Source organism: Cheilinus undulatus, linkage group 13 (assembly GCF_018320785.1).
Source record: "Cheilinus undulatus linkage group 13, ASM1832078v1, whole genome shotgun sequence".
NCBI classification, from domain to species: Eukaryota; Metazoa; Chordata; class Actinopteri; order Labriformes; family Labridae; genus Cheilinus; species Cheilinus undulatus.
The window spans coordinates 25,920,160-25,943,749 of record NC_054877.1 but is presented as its reverse complement, the minus strand read 5'-3'; the positions used below and the strand labels follow the sequence as shown (position 1 = coordinate 25,943,749).

General features: G+C 37.1%; 1 protein-coding gene across 1 annotated transcript in view; it reads left to right on the top strand.

The window, feature by feature from the left end:
• The window catches only part of tnn (tenascin N), a 48,714-nt gene extending 33,228 nt beyond the window's left edge, over positions 1–15,486 (top strand). The window contains exons 11-18 of the mRNA XM_041802831.1: positions 2,514–2,777; positions 6,243–6,373; positions 8,762–8,900; positions 9,025–9,176; positions 10,212–10,308; positions 10,405–10,569; positions 11,146–11,309; positions 14,824–15,486. Coding sequence (XP_041658765.1) covers positions 2,514–2,777; positions 6,243–6,373; positions 8,762–8,900; positions 9,025–9,176; positions 10,212–10,308; positions 10,405–10,569; positions 11,146–11,309; positions 14,824–14,970 — 1,259 coding nt within the window. The 3' untranslated portion in view covers positions 14,971–15,486. The remainder of the gene's footprint in view (positions 1–2,513; positions 2,778–6,242; positions 6,374–8,761; positions 8,901–9,024; positions 9,177–10,211; positions 10,309–10,404; positions 10,570–11,145; positions 11,310–14,823) is intronic.
• The last annotated feature ends 8,104 nt before the right edge of the window (positions 15,487–23,590 follow it).

Sequence of the window (23,590 nt, the reverse complement as noted above, 5' to 3'; positions counted from 1 at the left end):
CTTGATCAGTTGTAGCCATGCATACCTCAGATTACCCTAAGTGGCGCCATTTGCCTTTAGTCCCTGACAGATATTTAATATGTTTTACACTTTTCTTCATAATCTCAAAGTTGCTTTCTTACATGGTAAAACACAGAATCAGCTTGTTTGTTTAAAGCAGTTTTTCAATGTATCCATCCACTGGCTCTCCACAACTTCCCATGCAGGACACTGCAACCAAAGCATCCCAGATTTTCACTTTTCTAAATAACCTAATCCATCTCTTCCTTAGCAGTCTCATGCCAGCTTAGAGGTGTTTTTCCTCTAACATGTTCTCGTCTACCCTGCAGTCTCCCCTCAGTCTCCCCTAAGTCCGTCATGTCTTCAGCATTAGAAAGCCTAAGGGCTGATTATTTCCAAGACATCGGGAATAAAATTAAAGACCTGCATGTCTAGCATGTCATAGGTCCTTTAAGATAAACAGAAAGGGTCTTGGGTCACAACTAAAATATTACTTAAGGGCTCACTATGCAATTTTCCAAGCAGTTTTTCAGACCAAAACAAATTCTCTCTTTGGTTACATCACTTTTAATCCCTCAGTAGGACTAAACAACATGGATCTGGAAGTGAAAATCATTTTCTCCATAGCAAGTTTGATTATTAGCCATTGTATCAGAAGTATCCAAGTTAGACGTACCAAGAGCTACCTGAGAGTGAAACAATGTATTGTATTCCAACATAATCATTTAAAATGTAAACACTACAATAAAGGTAAGTGTAGAAAAGAGGTACATATATAGTTAAAAAGCTTGAAAACTATCATTAATGACAAATAAAATTAATTGCACTGATTGTTGGATAAGTAGTCCCTTCCTCCTTGTAAAATGTGAGTCCTGTACCCTTTCCTTTTCTCCATTTTCATTGTTTTTGTGCTGTATTTAATGTTTTATAGTCATGAGTACTCAGGTAGCTAGATGGCTTGGTTCAAGCATCAAAAGTGTTGTAATAAGGATTTTACTAAAAGTCTCTGGGGGATTTGAAAATTTTGGTAAATTTTGCTTCCAGAACCACTGCTGATAAAAAAGTGAGCAAGCATGATTGAGCTCTCATCTCTCATCTCTCTAACCTCCACAATTCCCCCACTCAACCCTTCTGGTCTCACCAGAAAGTAGGTGAAAAGCAGAAGACAAGGGCTCATGCAAACCTCAATTTCAAATGATAATATGAGCAACCATCAATGACAACAGAGTCAACAGAAGCAGAAAAAATGAGAAGCTGGGGTGGAGGAAGGTTGCAAAAAGCAGTTTGCAGAGAGCAACAAAACGTAGCCGGGCTAAAGCAGTTTAAATATGGCAGCATGAGAGCTATTAGCCATTGGTGTGCTGAGAGCAAATCAGCTGATTTCAATTACATGGCAGCACCTGACTCTGCGGCCTGCCTGAACTAACGCTATAGGCTTGGTTTTTAAAGTTAAATGGTGGAATTTTAAAACGTGACAAAAAGGGGAGATTATTTGTCATTACAGATTATTTGGGATTAACACAATTAAAATTGTTTATCTTTTGACAGCCCTCCTTTTAACAGTTGTGACCTTAGATGAAAAATATATGACTCAGGAAATTCAGAGCCTCACTCTCCCCAATAATTTCCATTGTTCAGCTGTTTTTCTAAAGCCCTTGATTCACTTTTAGACACCGTCTTCCAATAGAGGAGAAGAAAGTCCCCCCTCCAGTCTGACGCTCCTGTTATCCATTAGCAATTCTTTGAAAGTCAAAATGACAATTTCTTGCATCCCTCTAACCACAGTCCCGTGCAGCTGCCTCTTTCGTAGACTCAGTTCTGTGCAGAGCCAATGCGTGGATACAAGAAAATCTGAATTATATTTTAATTATTCTAGCACATGAAACTCTCCAGCACCAGTTAGATTCACTGTTAAAGAATCACTTATTAATGATGCATTTCACTCCCATAATGTTCCCAGTCAATACCATTTGCCTTGAGTTTCCCCAAGCCTCAGACAAGGACCCATAGGCAAAAGCTGTTTACTCTCTTAGGTCTTGCTTTAAATGTGATTCCAGATGCATAACCAGGACAGGCGATAATCTCTTGGCCCCTCATCAGGGTGTTTGGGACAAAGTGAAGTCAAAAAGTTACAATCTGGCAAGAGCTTACATAAATACATAGAAACCTCTGGGACCCATGATGTCTCTCATAAGCTCCCTACTGGTTCCTCCTGTCTGCATTACAGCTGTGGAGTGGGGCAACAATGATGGGAACACTTCAGAAATATTATATTTGTATGGAATGTTTTATGTGATTTAACAATAAAGGTAAACATCAACACTCACCTTACAAATACCTTTATTACTGTATACTAATATGTGATAATGCATGAGAAAAGATGACACATTTTCACCTGTGGGTGGAAAATGAAATCTTGTAATGTGCATCAGTAGTTCTTGTAGTTTGCATCTTGTAGTTCTTGTAGTTTGCATCAGTGGTATGTTAATCACTTTCACTAACATTTTTCTCAGAACTGGATGCTCCTGCTAACCTCTTAGCCCGAGATGAAACAGAGTCCAGCTTCAGGGTGTCCTGGGATCCAGTCCAGGCCGACATTGATGGCTACATGCTTACCTACAGCTCCTCTGAGGGAGATAGTGAGGAGATACCAGTCGGGTCTGACAGCACATCTTACACACTGACCGGCCTCAGGCCAGGTGTCCTCTACACGGTCTACATCTGGGCTGTCAAGGGGCGCAAAACCACCAGGAAGATATCAACCAATGCAGAAACAGGTTAATACACAGCAGACAGACCGGACATCTTTGCAGTAATGTGCCCCCTCATCTCTTGATTTAATTACTAATGTCAACATTCAAACGAGGGATTTTCTTTGAAAATTATGGCAGTGCAGCTTCTTGTTCCTGCACAATTTTGATACACACATGCAAAGAATGAAAATCAAGGTTTTTAAGGCCTATATTTTCTGGAGCAGGTACTCAAATTGAAGAAATGCCTCTCATATGGGTGACACGAACAGTAAAAAGTCATGCAGACAGGCTCAGGTTTGGGTTTTAAATATGTTTCCTACCAGGCATCCAAAAGCCATGCAGAGCCCATAAGCATCACAGCTGTACCGCTGTTTCTAACAACGCAATGATGTTACTTTGGCACGAACCTGTCCCTCTGTAACAAGTCCTAGGGTATCTCTGCAGACACAAATTCAAACAGGTTTCTGCTCCTTGCTGTTAGAAACAAAAGCCTCAGTCTGAGTCTCTGCTCAGTCTGAGTGTGCAACATCTGGCGTTGGTTTTTGGGGAACATTGGAAGCAGTAGGTTGGTGCAGAATACACAGATGCACAAAAGCTGCAGCCTTTGAAGAAAAGGCAACAAGAAGTAAAGTCATTTTATTTTTAAGGATTTGATTTTTTTTTTAAAAATCATTCATATCATCTAAAAACATTTGGATTCCAGCATTGAGGGTTTACCTGTTAAATCCTAGTCTGGCTGCAGACCTACATCTCAGATGCCCACTCCCATAGACCGTTCATCTGAGATGCCATCTCTGTCAGAACAGAAGTGCCAGACTTTGCCGGTACAACGTATTTCCAAACGTCCCCTAATTCCAGGGAACTGTCCCTGTTTAAAGAGACCTGTCCCTGGCTTTTGCTGTCCCTTGAAATGTCCCCAATTTTTATCGTGAACTCTAAAAAAGAACTTCTTTTTGTTACACTACTGACTGATTAAAACTTCCCCCTGACATTTTCAAACTAATCCACTGTCAAAAAAGTAATAATATGTTTGCTGTTCTGTCTGTAGCTTGGATATTTTTTGATGAACAGTTAAGTGCAAACACAAAACTCAGGCGTTATCTGTAAGCTAACATTGCTAAGTAGCAACATAGGTTGTGTGGCTTATGTAGCTGCTTTGTGAGCTTAGCCTTGGCTACATTTGCTTCTAACGTAGCTAACAGAGCTAAGGGAGCTATGTAAGCTAGGCTTGCAACATAAGAATGTTTTCATGGAAGACAACCTTTTTTTCTGTAAGCAGACCATTGAGGAGGCTTAATTAAAGATTTTGTAATCAGGTTTTGCAGGTCTAATGCTACTTTATTACGTTAATCATAGAGGAGGATAGTGGATAGAATCAGGCATGAGAAAGTGGAGGAGAGACATGCAGGAAAGTAGCCACAGGTCGTGCTTGAATCAGGGCTGCCCTCGTATGTGAGGCAGCCACAAGGCCATCTTAACCCCCCAAAAGGAAGTTTAATCTGATTTTATTTTGAAAGTTTGTTAGTTTCTGTTCTAGCAGAGATGGTGTCTCAGATGAACAGTCTGTGAGAGCGGCCGTCAGAGGTGTATGGACTGCAGCCAGACACTTCTGGGTTGTATCTTTTTATTGTGGTTTAGTTTACAAATGTTGGAAATTTAATGAAATTCTTGGTATAATTGGGTGGTTTTAATGCATCAAAATTACTTAAAATCTTGTACTGAAGGTTTTATTTAATAATCATGCACCTTTTTGTATCTGCATAGAAAAAATGCCCACTCCGCCCACTTGCAGTGCAACAGAGGAAATATAAACTTAAAACAAAAAGTAAGGAAATTTGTGTTAGGTACATTGTTTCTTTGTTGTAACAATGCTTCTTGGTAATAAATCTTATACCACTGGAAAGTCTGTTTATTACCCATTTGTGGGATGAGCAGCATAGCTGAGTATGTGGGTTGCGCCCATGAAAAATATGCCAAATCTTCTCTGCTCTCTTTCCAACGGTATACAATTTTTTGCCAAGAAGTATTGTTTCAACAAAGAAATAATGTACCAAACACAAATTTTTGTTGTAAGTTTATGTAATCATTATACCTGGAAAAACTCACCTAAAAACCCACTTAAAAAGTATAATCACTTCTGAGATTACTCTTAACTTTCATAGTTTAAAAAAATCAATTAACACAAATTATTTCAGTTTTCAACATTTTGAAAAGCCTACAAAGAAGGTGAACTTAAATTTGCTTTCTTTGTCCACTAACAATGACGCTTTGATAAACACATCATATCTTTAACCATATCAAACTGTATGAGTCCTAGAAATGTTTTCCTCTTACCCTGAAAAACTGCTCTTAAGCACCAAAACTCTTAATCTGACAGGAACCACATCCCTCAGACCAGGCCAGTCCAGGGTCAAAATGAATGTTTCACAGCTTAGTGTAGCGTATAAATAACAGCTGCAGCACATGGTGAATGCAACAACAGAGGTGTCTTTGTGTGTGCCAGATGATGTGTAAAATCACCTGGGAGCGCTAAGTGAAAGCTGGATCTTTTTCAATTAGGCAGCAAATGGCCGAGGTTAGAATTATAAACTTGTCACGTCGTAACTCATTAGAAACCATTGCTGGCTGCAGTCCGGAGCGGTGTTGGGACCAGATAGGAAAGCCATTGTGGCAGAGATTATCATCTGGGATACATAAAAGTGCATGTTATTACAATTGTGACTTTACTGGAGATCATAACAGGCTTCATGAATACGTCATTTAAAATGGTCTGAAAGCATTTCAAAGTCTAATGATAACAATAATACCCTGTCACTTTACTTCCTTCTTTTAAATAGTGATAGAATAAATGACTGTAAGATTATTTACTTACAAAGCAAGGCAGTGCTTTATAGCTTTCAAGGACTTCAAGTATGACCCTCGGCTTGAATTTATAATGTATGGTGACAAACGTTTCCTCTAATTTCATAAGCTGTGGGAGGTTAAAGCTCCCACTGCTACAGAAGCGGCGTCTTTATGTCAGACAAATTATTTCAGCGTGTGTCGCAGGTTAAACCTCCAGAGCATTTAAACGAGGCAGAGGATAAGAGCCAGTTTATCTGCAGAGGCAAACTGTAACTCTGCGTGTGGGTGGAAGTCATCTTGGTTGTGTGCTTCAGCTGCAGAGAGGCCAAGAGCCTCAGTGCAAGACACATTCATTTTGAGATAAATGAAGAGAAAAGGATGAATACTGCTCCCTTCAGTTATGAATCTGTATTTTAGAAAGCCTAATTCATATTGAAAAAAGTTTGTAATCTTTAATGTGAAGCCTTAAGTTTAAAATAACAGTTTAGTTTGCTTCATTACAGAGAGAATGTTAATCTTTAATTATGCCCTCATTTTAGTGATCAGACTTGATCAGAAGTTGGCTGGTCCAAACTTGAGTTGACTCCCAACTGAAGATGAGCACAGAGTATTGTAATCTGCTCTGATTTACTCTCTAATCCGCAGAGATTGATTCCCCCAGAGACCTGAAGGCGACAGACGTGAAGTTGGACTCTGCTGTTCTGACATGGGTTCCTCCTCTGGCTGACATAGAGGGGTACATCCTCACCTACAGACTGGAGGATGGCAACATGGAGGTACTTAGCCAGGAGGTTTGACACAAACAGAAAATGACACAAAGATCATTTAGTTTTAGATCTTATGATGCCTGTGAAAAGTACTCACCCCCTGGATGTTTTACACTTTTATTGATTTTATAAATCAGCTATGGTCAATATAATTTTTCTGTCTGTCAAAGGAAAAATAGATGTCTACAAATGTTACAACCCTGGCTCAGGGGAAGCAACATAAAGGAGCAGATCAAACTGAACAAAGTTTAACAACGTTTGTCACCAAAACTTTGGTTTAACAATGAAAATGAGAAATGATGACTGAAGAAACATGGCTGGTCTGGCTGCAGGCTGAGAGAGAGTGAGTAGAAGTTCTGCTTTGGCTTATATAGACCCTCCACAGGTGCAGGTGATCAGAGCCTGATTGTGTAGGCTGAGCAGTGCTATCCATGGAGTCTTCATATGGAGGCCATGAAGTGCCACAGAGGACCAGGAACAAATTAGCCACAGGGTGCCTCAAAGAAAATAAACATTAGTATGGCACATACAACAAAACACACATACATAACAACAAAGTAATGTTGATTGAATAAAAATGTGTGAGGTAAAATATGTTCTTTTAAAATGACCGACCTAATTCAAGAGAGGTCCTGCCAATTGGTGCTTGTAGTCTTACTATTAGTTAAATAGGGTTTACCTGAGTGCAGTGAATGGGTCTTTAATGACCGTGGTATAAGGACACCTGTGTCTGGAATGTCCTGTCACTAGTTAATCAGTGTTCCTGGCTACCATTACACCATGAAGACAGAAGAACACTCCAAGAAACTCTGAGAAAAGGTGAAGGAAAAGAGTAAGCCAGGGGATGGATACAAAAAAATCCAAGCATTTGCCAAAAAGGCATTTGGAAAACTCTGTGGTCAAGTGGCAGAAAGTTTTCTGGTCTGATGAGACCAAAATCATACATGATCAAAAATATCAAATATTGATTAATTATTTGGAATTTAACCCAAGGTCAGTTTGAGCGCAAACACTCTGATTTTTGTGATATAAAAACCACAGGAAATGCAATATTTTTGTATAATACATGCAAACTGGATTTTCTTCAAAGAGATTATGTTAATTAAGAATAACAACTTTGATTTTTATGCATAACAATTTCTCTGAATTTTAACATTTGAATAAATTGTTATTGTAGGAAAACATTTTACCTTTACATTTAAAAACATTTTGAAAAGGGTTAACCAACACATCTCTATGAGATGACAACAAAATGCTATTGAATAAATACAAAATACTGTATCAGTAAAGAGCAGCTATTGCATAATTTAAGAGATAATAAGAAAGTTGACTAAACTTCACTAGGCTTACTTAAAGGTGCAGTGTGTAAAATTGGGACTATCAACATCTAACAGTCAGTTCTGGAGTGTGATGATCATTTCTCTGGTGATAACTGTGGGAACCAGTGAAGTTTAAAAATCAATACATGCTTAACTGTTATTTGGTTCCTTCTATGGTGCCAGAGAAACAGGCAAAATGCAAAAGTCCAAGATGGCAGCGTCCTTGGAGGGGACCCTCCCTATGAATAAAAGGCTTATTCTGAGTTAATTTAAAACATAAATTTAAAAATGTGTTATCAGATGTCAACACTAATTTAGATCAATCTACTTATAAATGTTATGTTTCATTTTAACCAAGCTTGTTTTGCTTAATACTAGGCTAAATATTACACACTGCACCTTTAAAAGGTGTAATCTAAAAAGGTGTAACTGTGATGAGCACAAATTAAAGTATTTCAAATGTGTAGAGGATGAGGACTCAGAAAACTCCACTGTCAGGAAAACAGACTTTCTCCAGTCCACACAGGGTTTTCTACAGCATCCATTACAAATTGAGGTTTTAAAATCTTTGTCTAGTTCTGGAAATAAACTAAGAACTTCTACTAATATGAATTTTAACAGAGAAGAACAATTAAAAATCTTCAGATTTATTCTTCAGAGTTGAAGTAGAGTTGCAGCTTCTTTGAATAGCATGTGGCTAAACTAAACAACACTAATTCTAAATTCCTTTTTTCATTGTCAAATGAGTGCCTCTGAAAACAGTTCATCAGTTTGAAATAAGCTGAGAGTAAATCAAAGCTATATGTTAAATTTAAGCTTTGTGGAACGCTGCCCCCTTGTGGTGGAAAGTCAAACAAATCTACCAGAGATCAATCTAAACACATGGATAAATGATTGACCCTGCCTGCATTTATTTTCTTGTTAATGCTTAAACAGAGGGGGACTGTTTCTAATTGTAGTTATTGACAGTTGTCATCACTCACTTAGTCAGAAACGCCATATCCTTTTTATCAAACAGGACAGTTATGTTTCACAGTGCTCAGTAAAATTAACTGCAGTTGTTTTCCTTTGCTGTCAGGCTGTTGAGAGGCGGCTTGGAGCCAGAGAGAGACAATTTTCTATGTCAGGTCTGGAGATGGGAAAGAGATACATCATTACCATCATTGCCTACAGGGGGAACAAGAGGAGCAGAGTTGTAGAGACCATCTTTAAAACAGGTGTGTACACTGAAATAGACTGTCTGCTGACTCACTTCCTCTGTGTGCTTTTTGATGTTGTCATGTTATTCTGGGCTCAAACATGTTAACATATATATTCACTATGTCACATTTTCTTCTCTAGTCGGCCTCATGTACCCGTTCCCCATGGATTGCATTCAGATTCTGAAAAATGGCAATAAGAAGAGTGGAATCTACACCATCTATATTAACAACGACCGCACCAAACCACTGGAGGTTTACTGCGACATGGACACTGACGGAGGCGGCTGGCTTGTAAGAACCTCAATGACCATAAGATAGAAATATAATTAATTAAATATGATTCTTATTGAAGCCCTTTAGCAAACATGCATGTTGTCTGACTGTGTTTTATTAGTTCTGGGACTTTCAAAGAGTATACAAACAAGCAATCAAGTATCTAATTTTAATTTCTTAAATGGCTTTTATGTGTTATAAATGACCTCTCATGACCTACCTGGAGTACCCCAGGACCCCCTGAGGGGTTGTGGTCCACACTTGTCAGGGATACCAAAAAGAGTTAAGATCATGTGAAAACTAGAAAAGCACTCGGAGAGTGCAGACCTCCACCATTAGCCCTATCTCCCAGTAGTAAAGAGTCCTTTAAAAAGTCCTGGATCCAGACGGTGATCCGGATCACTCCCAAAATCTAATCAGTTCTTTCTTATGCCATTTCTGACATTTCCTGAAAATGTCATCAAAATCCGTCCATAACTTTTTGAGTTATGTTGCTAATAAACTAACTAACAAACCCTGCCGATCACATAACCTCTTTGGCAGAGGTAACAATCCTATAGTACTCATTATCACAGGAAAAAGAGAACATTAAATAAATATATCTGTCCACTGAGGGCTTCAGTGTATGTCATGGTATTGATAATACTTCCTTGTTGTTTTTATTTCTTTTGTTTACAGTGATGGTTAGTGATTGGACGGTAAACATTAGTGAGATTTGTACAGTTTTATCTCACTCATCTTGGCACTACTTGGCCCTCTAAAGAGGGAATATATGGATTTTAAAGCCTTAAAATTATCTTAAATTTGCCCATCTCTACAGACATATATCTCTATTTTCCTTCTTGAAATGCAGGGATCCAGTGTTTTTAGAGCGAAGGGTTAAAACCATACATATCATGGCCAACAATGCTTACATTTTTTATGTTCTTTTTGTAATCTTTGTCTTCAAAATTAGGATTACGACAAAGATTTAAATGTTAGATATAGTAAACAACATATTTTGAAACTAAATGCACCTGCTGCCAGTAAACATCTTCCACTTGCTGCTTTCAGATGCTTCAGCGCCGTAACAGTGGTAAGCTGGACTTCATGAAACGCTGGAAACACTACATGGCAGGTTTTGGCAACATGACTGATGAGTTCTGGATTGGTGAGCAGGCCAACTTTCTGTTTTTTTCTGCAAACATTTGACATGTGTCCAGCAAAGTAGCACATCATTGTTTACTCTGTGTGACTGGTCCCTCAGGTCTGGAGAAGATATATGAGCTGACCAACACTCCAACTCAGTATGAGCTGAGGTTTGACCTGGGCCTGGGGTCAGAGAGAGCCTTTGCTGTATATGACAACTTCAAGATTGCGCCAGCCAAGCAGAAGTTCAAACTCACTATTGGCACATACAGAGGAAACGCAGGTGGGTGCCTTTTTTTGCTACAAAAATCTACCTGAAAAACACAATAGGCCAACACTGTGGAGACAACAAGAGCAACTTTGGAGGCTCACATTTTCTCTCTGACACTTTCCTAAAATAGAAGAGAAGAAGAGCGGGCAGGGGTGGGAATGAGACAGACAGAGGGGGGGAATACAGGGGTTTCACACAGTAGGCATCATTCTGTGGGCTGCTGAGAAAGCAAATACGCACCAACAGTAGGTGGGATATTTGTTTCAGGGAGTTACAGACAGCAGCTGTATGGAGAAGGAGGTATCTGAAGAAGGCAGGGCTGTGGTGAGCTTTGAAGCCGGACAGATACAGACGCACAGCAAGTGGGACACTGTGTCTACACACACCACAGTGTGCTGAAACAACACATACTGTACGCATCTATTTCTGGCATTTCATTAAATCCCTTCCATCGGGGAAAATGTGAAGGAAAAAAATGGAACAGCAAGAGTCTGTGAATACACTGCTGTTAGAGAACAGTCTGTTTCCAGCAGTTTTCACATGTAAACTCATCTAATTGTTTTGTTTTTCATCGTTGATTACCCCCAGGTGATGCTATGACCTACCACCAAGGCCGGCCCTGGACTACCGTGGACTCGGATAATGATATCGCCCTCGGTAACTGTGCCCTTACTCACCGTGGAGCCTGGTGGTACAAAAACTGTCACCTGGCCAACCTCAACGGAAAGTGGGGAGACACCAGGCACAGTTTGGTGAGTGAGCAGAGAGAGGTTTTTTTTCAGAAAATGTGTGTTTTTTTAGGATAAGTGATTGGTGTGTGTTGTGTGTGCATGTTTCATAGTTCCTGCCGTCTGTTGTTGGATAGAATACAGTGTTAATTTTGGCAGCAATGTTCAATTTTAGTCTTAGTCTTTAGATTAAATGTCTTTTAATTTTAGTCCCATTTTAGTCATTTCTATCCTCTTTAGTTTTAGTCTACTTTTAGTTGGTGAAAACTCAAAAACATTTTTGTCTAGTTTTAGTCCATAAAAAGTCCTCACATTTTAGTCTTTACTTTTAGTCCAAGCATATATTTTCTTGCCTAAATCTGGTACCAAGTCATGGTAGTGTGTTCTATGCACCCTGCCTAACCTGGGGTCCCTGCTTTCTACAGCTGAGAGGCAGAATAGATACAGCTGCATTTTTTTTTAGATACATTTACCAACAGTAAAGAAATTTCATGGATTTTGAATGTCCGACAAAACTATATTACATTTTAGTGTAGTTTTAGTTATCTTGACGAAAACTAAGCTTACTTTTTGTCAGTTTTAGTCATCACAGATCTATTTTTGTCAGTCTTCGTCTAGTTTTTGTCATGAAAAAAAGGCTGTCGACAAACATTTTTAGTCATAGTTTTAGTCAATGAAACTAACACTGGTAGAATAGAAATAGAACAATAGCAGAAGTACAGTATATTATGAATGAAGTGTGAAGCTGATGGCCTAGTGGATTAGGTCACACCCTGTGCACAGAGGCTGTAGTCCTCCAAGCAGGTGGCCCTAGTGCATGCCTGCTTGTCATTCTCCCCAGCCTCTCTGATTTCCTGCTACATTCACTGTCCTATCTAAAAAATGACTAACAGATACAGTGCCTAAAAAAGTATTCACTACCTGGGATCTTTTACCTTTTATTGATTTTATGAATCAGTCATGTTCACTAAAGTGTGGCTTTTTTTTTCTTTTTTTCACAAAAACAAATAAAAAAACTATTTTATGTTAAAGTGACTGCATTAATATTTTCCTCTTTAAAGTGAGCGACTTAATTCAACAGAGGTTCAGTCGACTGGTGCTAGTAGTCTCAAAGTTAGTGAAATGGGGATCACCTGAGTACAATAAATGTGTCTCAAGTCATTGTAGTATAAAAACACTTATGTCCAGAAGGTCCAGTCACTGGTTAGTCAGTATTCCTGGCTACCATTACACCATAAAGACAAAAGAACACTCTAACCAACTCAGAGAAAAGGTTATTGAAAAGTATAATTCAGAGGATGGACACCAAAAACATTCCATGGCACTGAAGTGCCATGGAATGTTTTCCATGGCACTTCACTGGAAGTGTGGCAGATAATGTTACAGGAAGTAATAAGAGTAAAAAGAATGTTAGCACGGTTAGTTTCAGGATGTGCAAACCCATTGAAAGTAAACACGACAGAGATTGCTATGGGGTTGAACAGGGTTGTAATGGTGTTTACTTTGAAGTTTCAAATGACAATGACAGAACCATACAAGCATAATCAGTTGTCAGTGAAGTGGGATGGGTATTATTTTGCAATGTAAAAGTTGAGGGTGGAGTTGTGGAACCTTAATGTCAGGATTTGAATGCCTATGTGTATAGTGATAGTAAGAGGTGGATCTAGGAGCCATGGATATTAGCCAAAATGGCTTATGGAACATGATTGGTCCAATGTCATGTGTCACATCTGCTGTCTGAGGTAGGATGTACAGGACATGGAAAAGAAACACATTATAGTATTGAAAAGAACACTTATTTTATGTGAAAGCTGTTAAAGGGGTTTGAATGTGTATTGAAAGAATTACCTGGAGCAGGTGGCTCAAAGGTGTCGTGTGGCAAACATGGATGTCAGCCGGATGAGCAGGATCTAGAAAGAAGAGCACATGTGTTAGTGTGAGCAGTGGGGAATAAAATCAACTTGGGACAAATCTAAGCAGCTTTCTCATCCAAAGATAACAAGATAAAAAAGTTGAGATATTGAGAAAACAACAAAAGTGAACTTGTTATCAGGGCAAAAATGAGAAAAATAGAATTTACACAGCCATTCTTCCCAGCACACACACACCTGTTTCACTTTCAGCTGAGAACCACTGACCTACACCTCTAGCTGCAAACCAAGCTGCATCATAATCTCTACATTGTGGTGTCTGTGTTAAGTGTTGTGTTAAACAATGCAATAGTCGCTAAATGACACTGTAACATTGTTAAACATGGTGGGTGGGACTGGTTGACTCTTGATTCCACCATCCTTATTCTGCCACGACTTACCCCTCAGAGACACCTCAGTTATTGCTTCAACATTGTAGATGTTATTCTTTAACAAAGAATAACCTCCTCTGCAGACTTTACCCTTTTACTGTTTTGGTGTAGCATGACTTTAAACCAACAGGGGGCACTCACACTATTATTTGATAGTAGATTTTTACTAACTCTAGTTCTTGGATTCTTGGTGGTAAAACAAAGACATAAAATATTGCACCCTTGCTCCATCTTTTCTGTGAGATTTTTCTCTCCAAGTTTGTGCAAATTTTTAGGTTCTAAATCGACTTCATTCGAGTTAAGCTCCACTAGACTTTGCCCAAACAATATTGATCTTTCATACTTGTAAATAAAAATGCAAGTAGATCTCTGAGCTTTTTTAATTCTCTGTGTTTGCCTCTCTGAATTGCCTTAAGCTCAGAATGTCAATATGGAAAATTACATTTTCATTGAGTGTTCTTAATAAATTCTGCACTTCCTGGATGTTCCAACACTCAAGTTTAGTAACTGAGTTATAGAGTTTTGCTTTGTTTTTCTGCTGTGCTGTTTTTCATATTCCATACCTCTGCTAACCTTCAAAAGAAACAGTTATTTGTTAAGATGGCTACAGCTCACAGCTGCTCTTTATGTTAAGTCAGCTAAAAAAATACACAGAAACATTACATGTACTTTGGATAACTTCTGAACAGACTCAGAAATAAAAACAGAGGACTAACCGGGGGCTGTTCTCTGGTCAGAAATCAAAGACAACTTCTTGCCAGCCCCCTCTCTTTGTTTTGTTGTAGATTGTGGAGGTGAGGCTGAAATGGCCTGAATCCATCAGCAGTGATAAGAAAACGCATTGCTCACACCGACTATAAACCATAAGTGTGTTTTTACCAGGCTGATAGGGTAACAACAACAGTTATTATGTCTGGGGGAGACTGATGCTGAAGGAAATGCCGAGGGAGACCTCTGCTCTTGTCGAGATTTCATCCATAATATTGCCGCTGCAGATGTCTCCCACAATGTTCGTCTGCAAAATGTAATAACAGTCAAAACAAGTTTGTACTAACACGAAATGAAGCCAGAGGCTGGTATTTATTAGTGTTTGTCATTCTGCCTGTCTGTCATGCTGCCTGCATCTTCCTCTCTGTGTCTAATCCTTTTCCTCTCTCTACTTTTTCTTGCTCCTCCCTCCAATCGCTCTTAACTGTTCCCTGTGTCTACTAATCTCACTGTCTTTCTTGCTCTCAGGGAGTGAACTGGGAGCCGTGGAAGGGCCACCTGACATCCCTTGATTTCACTGAGATGAAGATCCGACCTGTGGGAGCCATGACCAGCAGGAAGAGACGATCGCTGACAGCCAGAGAGAACAAAACCAAAAGTGTCCAAAAGATATAAAAGAGCAGCTTGCACCAAAACTGCACGGTCATTTTCGATACAATTAACCCATCCACGTAATAAATTGTGTGTGTGATGACATGAATATGTCTAGGTGCTCTAACCACACAAGATTTCCCTCTGATCAACATCCCTGTATGCATCTTACCTCCAAAATGCACACTTCTATGCCGAAGGAAAATGCTCATATCTAATAGTAACTTATTATCTGTTCATATAAAACAGGATCAGAAAGCTTGAGTGGGATTATGAGTAAGAGGCAGATAGAAACTAGAGTTGTTTTGAAGTGTACCAAAGATGAACATTTAAGTCTTTCAGTTAGAATGCAGTTGTGGTTTTAAAAGCTCCTGTTTCACTGATTATGGTTGGAACTTTGATTCAAAATCAGGAAACAGATGATATAAGTTGAACGAACAGAGAAAACAAATTTCTTTCATTTTAATGCATTCATTTTTTTCTTATTTTAAAGCCTCAGAGCAGCAGCCGAGGCAGTTTGTATTATAATTGTTTATTGTATGTCCTATGAAGACTGAGTAGCAACTTATCTTGTGTATAATACTATTGTCATAACAAAATAAATGTTGCTAAAAGTGTAGTTTGTCTGGTGAGTTTTGATTAAAGATTAAGTGATGATGACCGGCAAGTGCATTGCTAGTATATTGCTTATGTGCCATGATTTGGCTGAAACACTCAAAACAATAAATACAGATTTAATAGAACTACTCTCAGATTATATTTATAAGAAGATATTAATCAGAATCTTCTATTAATCAAATGCTATCACATTACTTTACCTCTAGATTTCTTTTATAAATGTAATATAATCTAACTTTATATATGACATGCTATTTTTGAGTGTCATTATCAAATTGTCACTTACACAACATGGTTGATTTAAATTAATAAATTATTTCATGAAGTTAATGGTAATAATACTTTAAAGCAACTACACACTTTTAGCATCAAGACAGCATTAGTAAAGCTGTTAATACCTAACTCATTATCTGTAAGGCCTTATTACTTATTTATATGTCATCTAATAAATCAACTATAATTCCCTAGCAAAAAGATTTAGTAATCTTAACTCTTAAGCCCAATTCTGACAAAAGATTTGCAAGGAGATGAGTTGAAACTCACAGCTGCTCGCAATTTGTATTTATATTATTTAACCCTAATTCAACCAGGGGAAACAACTCAGGGTTAGGGTTAGGGTTAGGGGTTAGGGTTAGGGAAAAATATCTTTTTCAAGAGTGTCCTGGCCAAAAATGGGCCTTCTGTAACATTCTGAAAGCCTGTCAGTTCACACCGCTGCAGAAATTAAAACCTGACCTGCAAAACCTACAAAACATTTAATAAAGCCGAGTAATCAGCTTACAGGAAAAAGCTCATCCTCCATTAAAACATTCTAACTCAGCAAACATAGCTTACATCTATTAGTTACGTAGCTAGATAACATGGTTACTGTAGCTACATGGCACTGCTGACAAAGCAGCTCTGTAACAGTGTTCATTTCGTCGACTAAAACTATTTGTCGACAGCCTTTTTTCCATGACAAAAAACTAGACTAAGACTAAAAAAAATAGATCTGTGGTGACTAAAACTGACAAAAGTACGTGTAGCTTTCATCAAGATGACAAAAACAACTAAAATGTAATGTTGTTTTAATTGGATATACAAAATCCATGATATTTCTCGACTGGTGGTAAATCTGTCAAAAAACGGTGCAGCTGTAGCTATTCTCTAGTCTCTAGTCTCTCAGCTGTAGAAAGCAGGTTTAGCAGAGCACATAGAGCACACTACCATGATTTGGTACCAGATTTAGGAGAGAAAATAAATGCTTGGACTAAAAATGACTAAAACATGAGGACTTTTTATGGACTAAAACTAGACTAAAATGTCTCGAGTGTCTTGAGGAGCCATCACGGATGTATGGTCTGCAGCCTCATCGCTACTTCATTAATCATCACGGTCACTGCTAACAGCACATATAAACACAAAAGAGCTTTGCTAGCTCAGTCTTGTTATAACTGAGATATCTACAGAGAAAGTTTATTTTCCACTTACAAATTTAGTCACTACAGCCTTGAATTTCTCATTAATTATTAGCTCAGATATTGCTGAGAGTCCTGTTAAAATGCACTGCTGCTGGAGGGGACAGGGATTTTTATAAGACTAAGTTTCTGTGTGAAAAGTTTATTTAAAATAGACACATGTATTCATTTCCAAAATTACATTTTAAAGTTTAATTCAGATAGTTCTGCATGACCAACTAAATTGCGGCCATCATCTGACAATCTGATTAAAGCTGCAACGGCCCAGTTCAAACTTCTTAAATTTCTGCATCCATTGACGTTGGTCTGAACTGGACTTCACCCTAACTCTTTACATATTTTAGCAATATCCCATGTTGTAAACCTCAGGTAATTTCTCCAGAGACTTAAATTTTCTGATAGAGAATAAAATTCCCTTTGTCCCATCTGTCACCCAGAAAACCCTAAGTAAAACTGTAGTTATACTGATATTACTTTAATGGGGCTTTTATGAACATAAAACATCCTTATAGAGAAATCTGGTAGTATTTTAATATTCACAGTCTCCCAGAGCCCTTGGCTCTTGCAGCACTCATTTAAGACAGCTGAGCTACCTTTATATTCTAACCTAACCATACCACTTTACTTATGTTGTAATAATGCTTTCTTACATACACATACAGGAAATTAGATATTTAGAAATTATGACTTGAATATCTACTTATGCATTGATAAAGCCTTTATAAATTTGTTTATATATTACATAAATTTAAAGATGATATTTTAAAGATGTTGAGTTAGTTATTTCCTAACGCTTTACTAATGCTTTATAGTGTGCACTTACTATAAGGCAGGGGTGTCAAACTCAAGGCCCGGGGGCCAAATCCGGCGAGTGGTACAGTTTTACCCGGCCCGCAAGATCAGATCATATTTTCATTACAACTGGACCATCGACAAGAGGGCTGCCGATTTCCTCCAGTTTAAATATTTAAACTTAACCCTGATGATTGAAAATATTCCTGTTAAGTCATAAAAATGTGGAAAAATATAAAGAGTAAAATAATTTATAAAAAGTCAGGAATGTGGGAAGAAACTAATTTGTGTTTTTGTTTAATATTTTCAATTTTGTATGTCACGATTATGTCTAAAACTTGTGATTTTGATTTTCATCTCATATTTGTACCTTTTAGATTTTTTTTCTCTCAAATCTTTATCTTTAAAACTCGTGTTTTTGAATCTCATTTTTTGCCCTTTTAAACTTGTGATTTTCTTTCTTTTTCATATTTTCATTTTCAAAACATTATTTTGACTTTTAAATTTTGGTTTTGACCTTTGCAACTAATAAGCTATTTTTCTCAGATTTTGAGCCTTTAAACTTATAATTTTTACTTTTTTCAATCTCAAAATTATTTATCCTCATTGCTAAATTTGTACCCCCTACATTATTATTGGTGAAAATAAGGTTGACAGTTTCTGGTTAAATGTGGACCTTGTAAGGCTCTCAGGTTAGACCTAGACATAGAATCCTGCCCCTGCTGTGACTGAGTTTGACACCGCTGTTATAAGGCGTTCCCAGTTTTATTCAAGTAAAAAAAATTGTGGAACATCCTTGCATAACTAGTTCAGTTGAGTAAATTAAGTTATGATCATATAATTATTCAGTTATGTGCAACCAGGTTACTTTGTAGTTTTCAAATTTTATAGGCTATTTCAACATAATACATCTGATCCCTCCGTCCATCCTGTAATATTACTTTAAACAGTCTTATTTCATATTGTGTAATTCTAATAATTACCAGTAATCAGATTAAATTTCTAATTCTACTCTTTTTTAATTTGTAGCTGACTCAATGCAGTAAGATATCTTTAAAGCTGTGGATTTTCTTTATCTTTCAACGTGCTGAAACACTGTCACATTCCTTTACTTTTCAGAGAAAAAACACAGAATAACGTCAGGATGTTTGTTGTGAATGGCCGTGTTGCTCCTGCTTTAATTTCATACTCTATGGTCGCATCAGTCAATTTAATGTGTCAAATGTCAATAAGAGGGATGATTGTTTGCCCCATCTTCATACTGTTAATGACCACAGTCTTATTTTCAATCTGGAAGCTGACAGACTGTCAAAGGTTATTAATACAGCTCTGACCTTCATTTTTATTACATAATGACTTTTCTGTTACTTTTATTGCAGACTCTGTTGGTTTATGTGACAAGGACGGAGCGCATCAATCACCTCCTCTGCTAATCAGCTAGAACTGATGTAGTCACTGCTGCTCATAAATTTTTCATTCATTTAAATTCCTTTATAAGCTTTCAGGGCCTATGAATTTTACTCCAAATAGGATGAAATTTCAAGGTCAGAATCAAACATTTACATCATCAGCATTCCTTGGTGTGATTTATTAACCACAAACTAACATCAGAGCTTCTGCTTCCCAGTTTTATATGAAATCATCGTGTTTTTCATTTAGAAATACAACTCTTGTCCACAGCCGTACTAACGTCATTATGAGGCTTTACAGCACGTTAAAGCACACTCACCTGATCATGACGATGTAATAGGCCTTTCATGAAGGCTGTTTAATAGACAATTTTGCTCAGTTTGTTAAAGATTTAAAGTAATTGTAGGCTGTTTGAGTCACGCCTCAGAGCTCAATCTGACCATTGGAGTGCAATTTTGCACAAAATAATTCAGTCCACTTTGACTAAACTGTTTCAAAATGTAAAAAGGCCGTTAACAGGAGGAGAAATGGTGGCATTCTGTGTACTTTTTAGACATACTTAAGGACTTGTCAGTATTTCATTGGGTTACTCTTTTTGATTCCATGCTGTAATTCTTCCTGGCTTAAATTTATTATTTTGACATGGTGATAGTAAAATGTGAACTATGTGTACCATGTTAGTTTAGCATGTTAGCACTAACTTTTGACCTAGTTGTGACAGATCCATCCTTAAGTTGACAGAGAATGGTATGGCTAAGGACCACAGATTTCGGACGGCCTCTTGCAGACCTTTTCTGTGATACCCCACATCTGTCAGGACAAAAGTTGTAATTGTAAATTGTAAAAAATGACATTGTAACATTGTAACAAAAGTATACATAGTGTAATTGCCAGTACATGTATTTTAGTTACTTTTTAAAATCAACTTTATTCATAAATAAAGTCTGCCAGTTACATCTATTAAATAGCCACATTATAAAATTACAGACTAAGCAATACCTCTTAAATAAAACAGAAAAAATCATTTTTTCCAATCCAGAGTTCCAATCCAGGGTTAAATTATGTATGATTCATTTTAGAAGTGGCTTGCTTTAGCTTTATTAGCTTTAGCTAAAGCTGATATAGCTATGCTAACTATGTTAACATCACTGCATAAGTCATTGTAATTGTGTTGGCTTTAGCAACATGAGTTTAGTGGATATGGCTAATGTCAACGTAGCTATGTTAGCTTTCTAGGTAATGTAGCTATGTAGCAAATATTGCTAAGTAAGCTTTAGCAAACATAGCATAAGCTAATGTAGCTTCATTTGCTTTAGCTTTAGGTATGTATGTAGCTTTTTTACATGAATATAGTATGAGTTTATGAGATTTGCCAAACTGTGTACAGTCTTCAGCTACATAACCTACATAACCTACATACTCTGCTTTATCATACTTTTGTAATCGAGGTTTGAAGGTAAGGTTTCAGAAATGATCTTTTGGTATCGTAACACCTACCTTATGCCTAATCCAATTTTATTGTGAAAGTTTTAATGACTTCCACAATTCTTTAGTTGTTGCTCTGTCTGTCTACACCTAGCTGTTCTGTTGTTGTCTTTCTGTGTTCTAGTTAGCTAACATCATACATATGTTTGTAGTTTCCAACAACTCACTCAATATTTTACTATATTTCCTTAGAGATTTATAGGAAAGTATAACAAAAGTACAGTTAAGTACTGTAATGAACTTTTACCACATACATAAACACGTAGATGCACAGATGTCTCCTTGGCGGCTACTGTTCACTGGAGAGATACCACGCAGCTGCCATTTTGAAAAGGTGCAGTCACGGCTGATAGTCTACACTGTAAAAAAAATTCCGTTAAATTTACGGTAAAACGCTGGCAGCTGTGGTTACCAGAGATTTACTGTAAAAATTACGGTGAGAATGTATGAGAAAAAACTGTGTTTTCATTCTACAACTGTAAATATTACAGTTCAAACCTGTTTTTTTTTAACTGTAAATTTCTGTTAAAAAAAATACAATATTGTAACCATTTATACAAGGATTTGCTGTAAAAATAACAGTTATACTGTAACCATATTTACAGTAATTTGCTGTACAACTTACTGTAATTTGATGTAGAAGTTACAGCTCTATTACAACATTTTCTACAGGGATTGGCTGTAAAAATAACGATAATGAAACGAACCTGTTTACAGTAAATTACTGTAAAAACACCAGAAATCCTGTAAACCTAAATACAATCTATCTCAGTAATAAAAACAGTAGACCCGTATAATGTTAAACGGTATTTTATTATAACTACTTAAATTTTACAGTAAATTACTGGCAGCTGTGGTTACCAGAAATTTACCGTAAAAAATACAGTACAAAACATGAGAAATTACAGCTGATATTTGCAGATTTTACGGTAGTAGCAAAATACTGCCCAACTTTAAATTTTACAGTAAATTACTGGCAGCTGTGGTTACCAGAAATTTACTGTAAAAAATACAGTACAAAACATGAGAAATTACAGCTGATGTTTGCAGATTTTACAGTAGTAGCTTAATACTGCCTTACTTTAAATTTTACTGTAAATTACCAGCAGCTGTGGTTGCCAGAAATTTACTGTAAAAAATACAGTACAAAACATGTGAAATTTCAGTTAATTTGCTAGATTTTTGCAGTAGTGCCCTAATACTCCTACTTTTAACAAAAGATTCAAGCTCTCTGATAAACAATAAGAAACTCTGCAGTTATATGTTTGCAATAAAAAACCTTTCAACACATGTGATAACTTGTCTGTTTACTCACAAAGCAGTTTAGATCTTGGAAAAAAAAAGCTTGTGTCCATATGTACGACAGGTAGTCCTTGGTGTAATGCATGAAGATGAAACAAAGTCATTTGCCCCTAAATGATTGAAGAGTAATGAGTCCAGTCTTGACTGAAGAAGGCCTTCCACTTGGGAAGCTTCACGTGGCCAAGAAACTTCATCTTCTTGAAGACTTGAGCACAGTTCATCAGGTGTTCTACTTTGGACTGGCTCCATCCTCTCTGCAGGAAGTACATATACAAAACAAAGTTAGAGTGATTCAGTGCTTCAGTTTAATGCCTACACAGATGTAAATTTGAGAAAACTAGGCTCTAATAAGCCATGCTTACAATCAGCACAACAGAATAAAATAAACAGTGTGTACAGTACATACAGATCGCTTCTATAATAGAATATGGTGAAGAAACGCAAATGTACCCACAAGTGCCAGCTATTAAGTCAGCAATCACCTAACAACAGCCAATTACTTTGTCCGTTATTGATTATAATGAGACAGTTATGACATATTAATTGCAATTTGCTTTTCCTTTATAGTTTAGAGCTGTGGTGCCCAGGCTTGTATCCACTGAGCTCCCCCCTCCTTCACATATCCAAGAAGATATGGACCCACACAAAAAAGTGACATAGCTATTGCTGTAAAAACTAAACATAAATTTGAATTGATGTCATTATTTAAAGCAGTTTTAATTTTGGCAGATATTTTTAATTTTAGTCTTAGTTTTAGTCTTTAAGTGAAATGAATTGTAGTTTCAGTCACATTTTAGTAATTTCTGTCCATTTAGTTTTAGTCCATAAAAAGTCCTCACATTTTAGGTTTTACTTTTAGTCCAAGCATTTATTGTCTTGCTTAAATCTGGTACCAAGTCATAGTGGGATGTTCTCTGCACCCTGCCAAACCTGGGGTCCCTGCTTTCTACAGCTGAGAGACAGAAGAGCTACAGCTGCATTGTTTTTTGACAGAATTACCCACAGTGGAGAGGTATCATGGATTTTGAATGTCCGACGAAAACTACATTACATTCTAGTCAAAAACTAAACTTAGTTTTTGTCAGTTTTAGTCATCACAGATCTATTTTTGTTAGTCTAGTTTTTGTCATGGAAAACAAAGCTGTCGATGAACATTTTTAGTCATAGTTTTAGTCGACGAAATTAACACTGGTTTAAAGCTACACACCATAGCCCAAACCACAAGTGTTAGCAAAAGACCTTGGTATGAACCATTCATAAGGGTTATATTGTGATTTTAGGTAGTTGAACCACAAGATAAATATTTGCAAACTATGCTCTTTATTTATATATTTACCTGTAAGACCACCCAAATAAATATAGAATTTGCTTTTACATGTCAATATAATATATAATTTTATATATAATTTCTATATAATTTCCCTTCGGGGCTGAATAAAGTTATTATTGTATTGTATTAGGGTAAGCCTACCCATTAAGCCCAGGCACCATTTAAGCCCACTTGCGACTTTGAAGTCAATTTAAAAAAAAAAAAGAAGAGGGGCCTGTCTTATGCTATACATTATTTTGTCCAATCACAC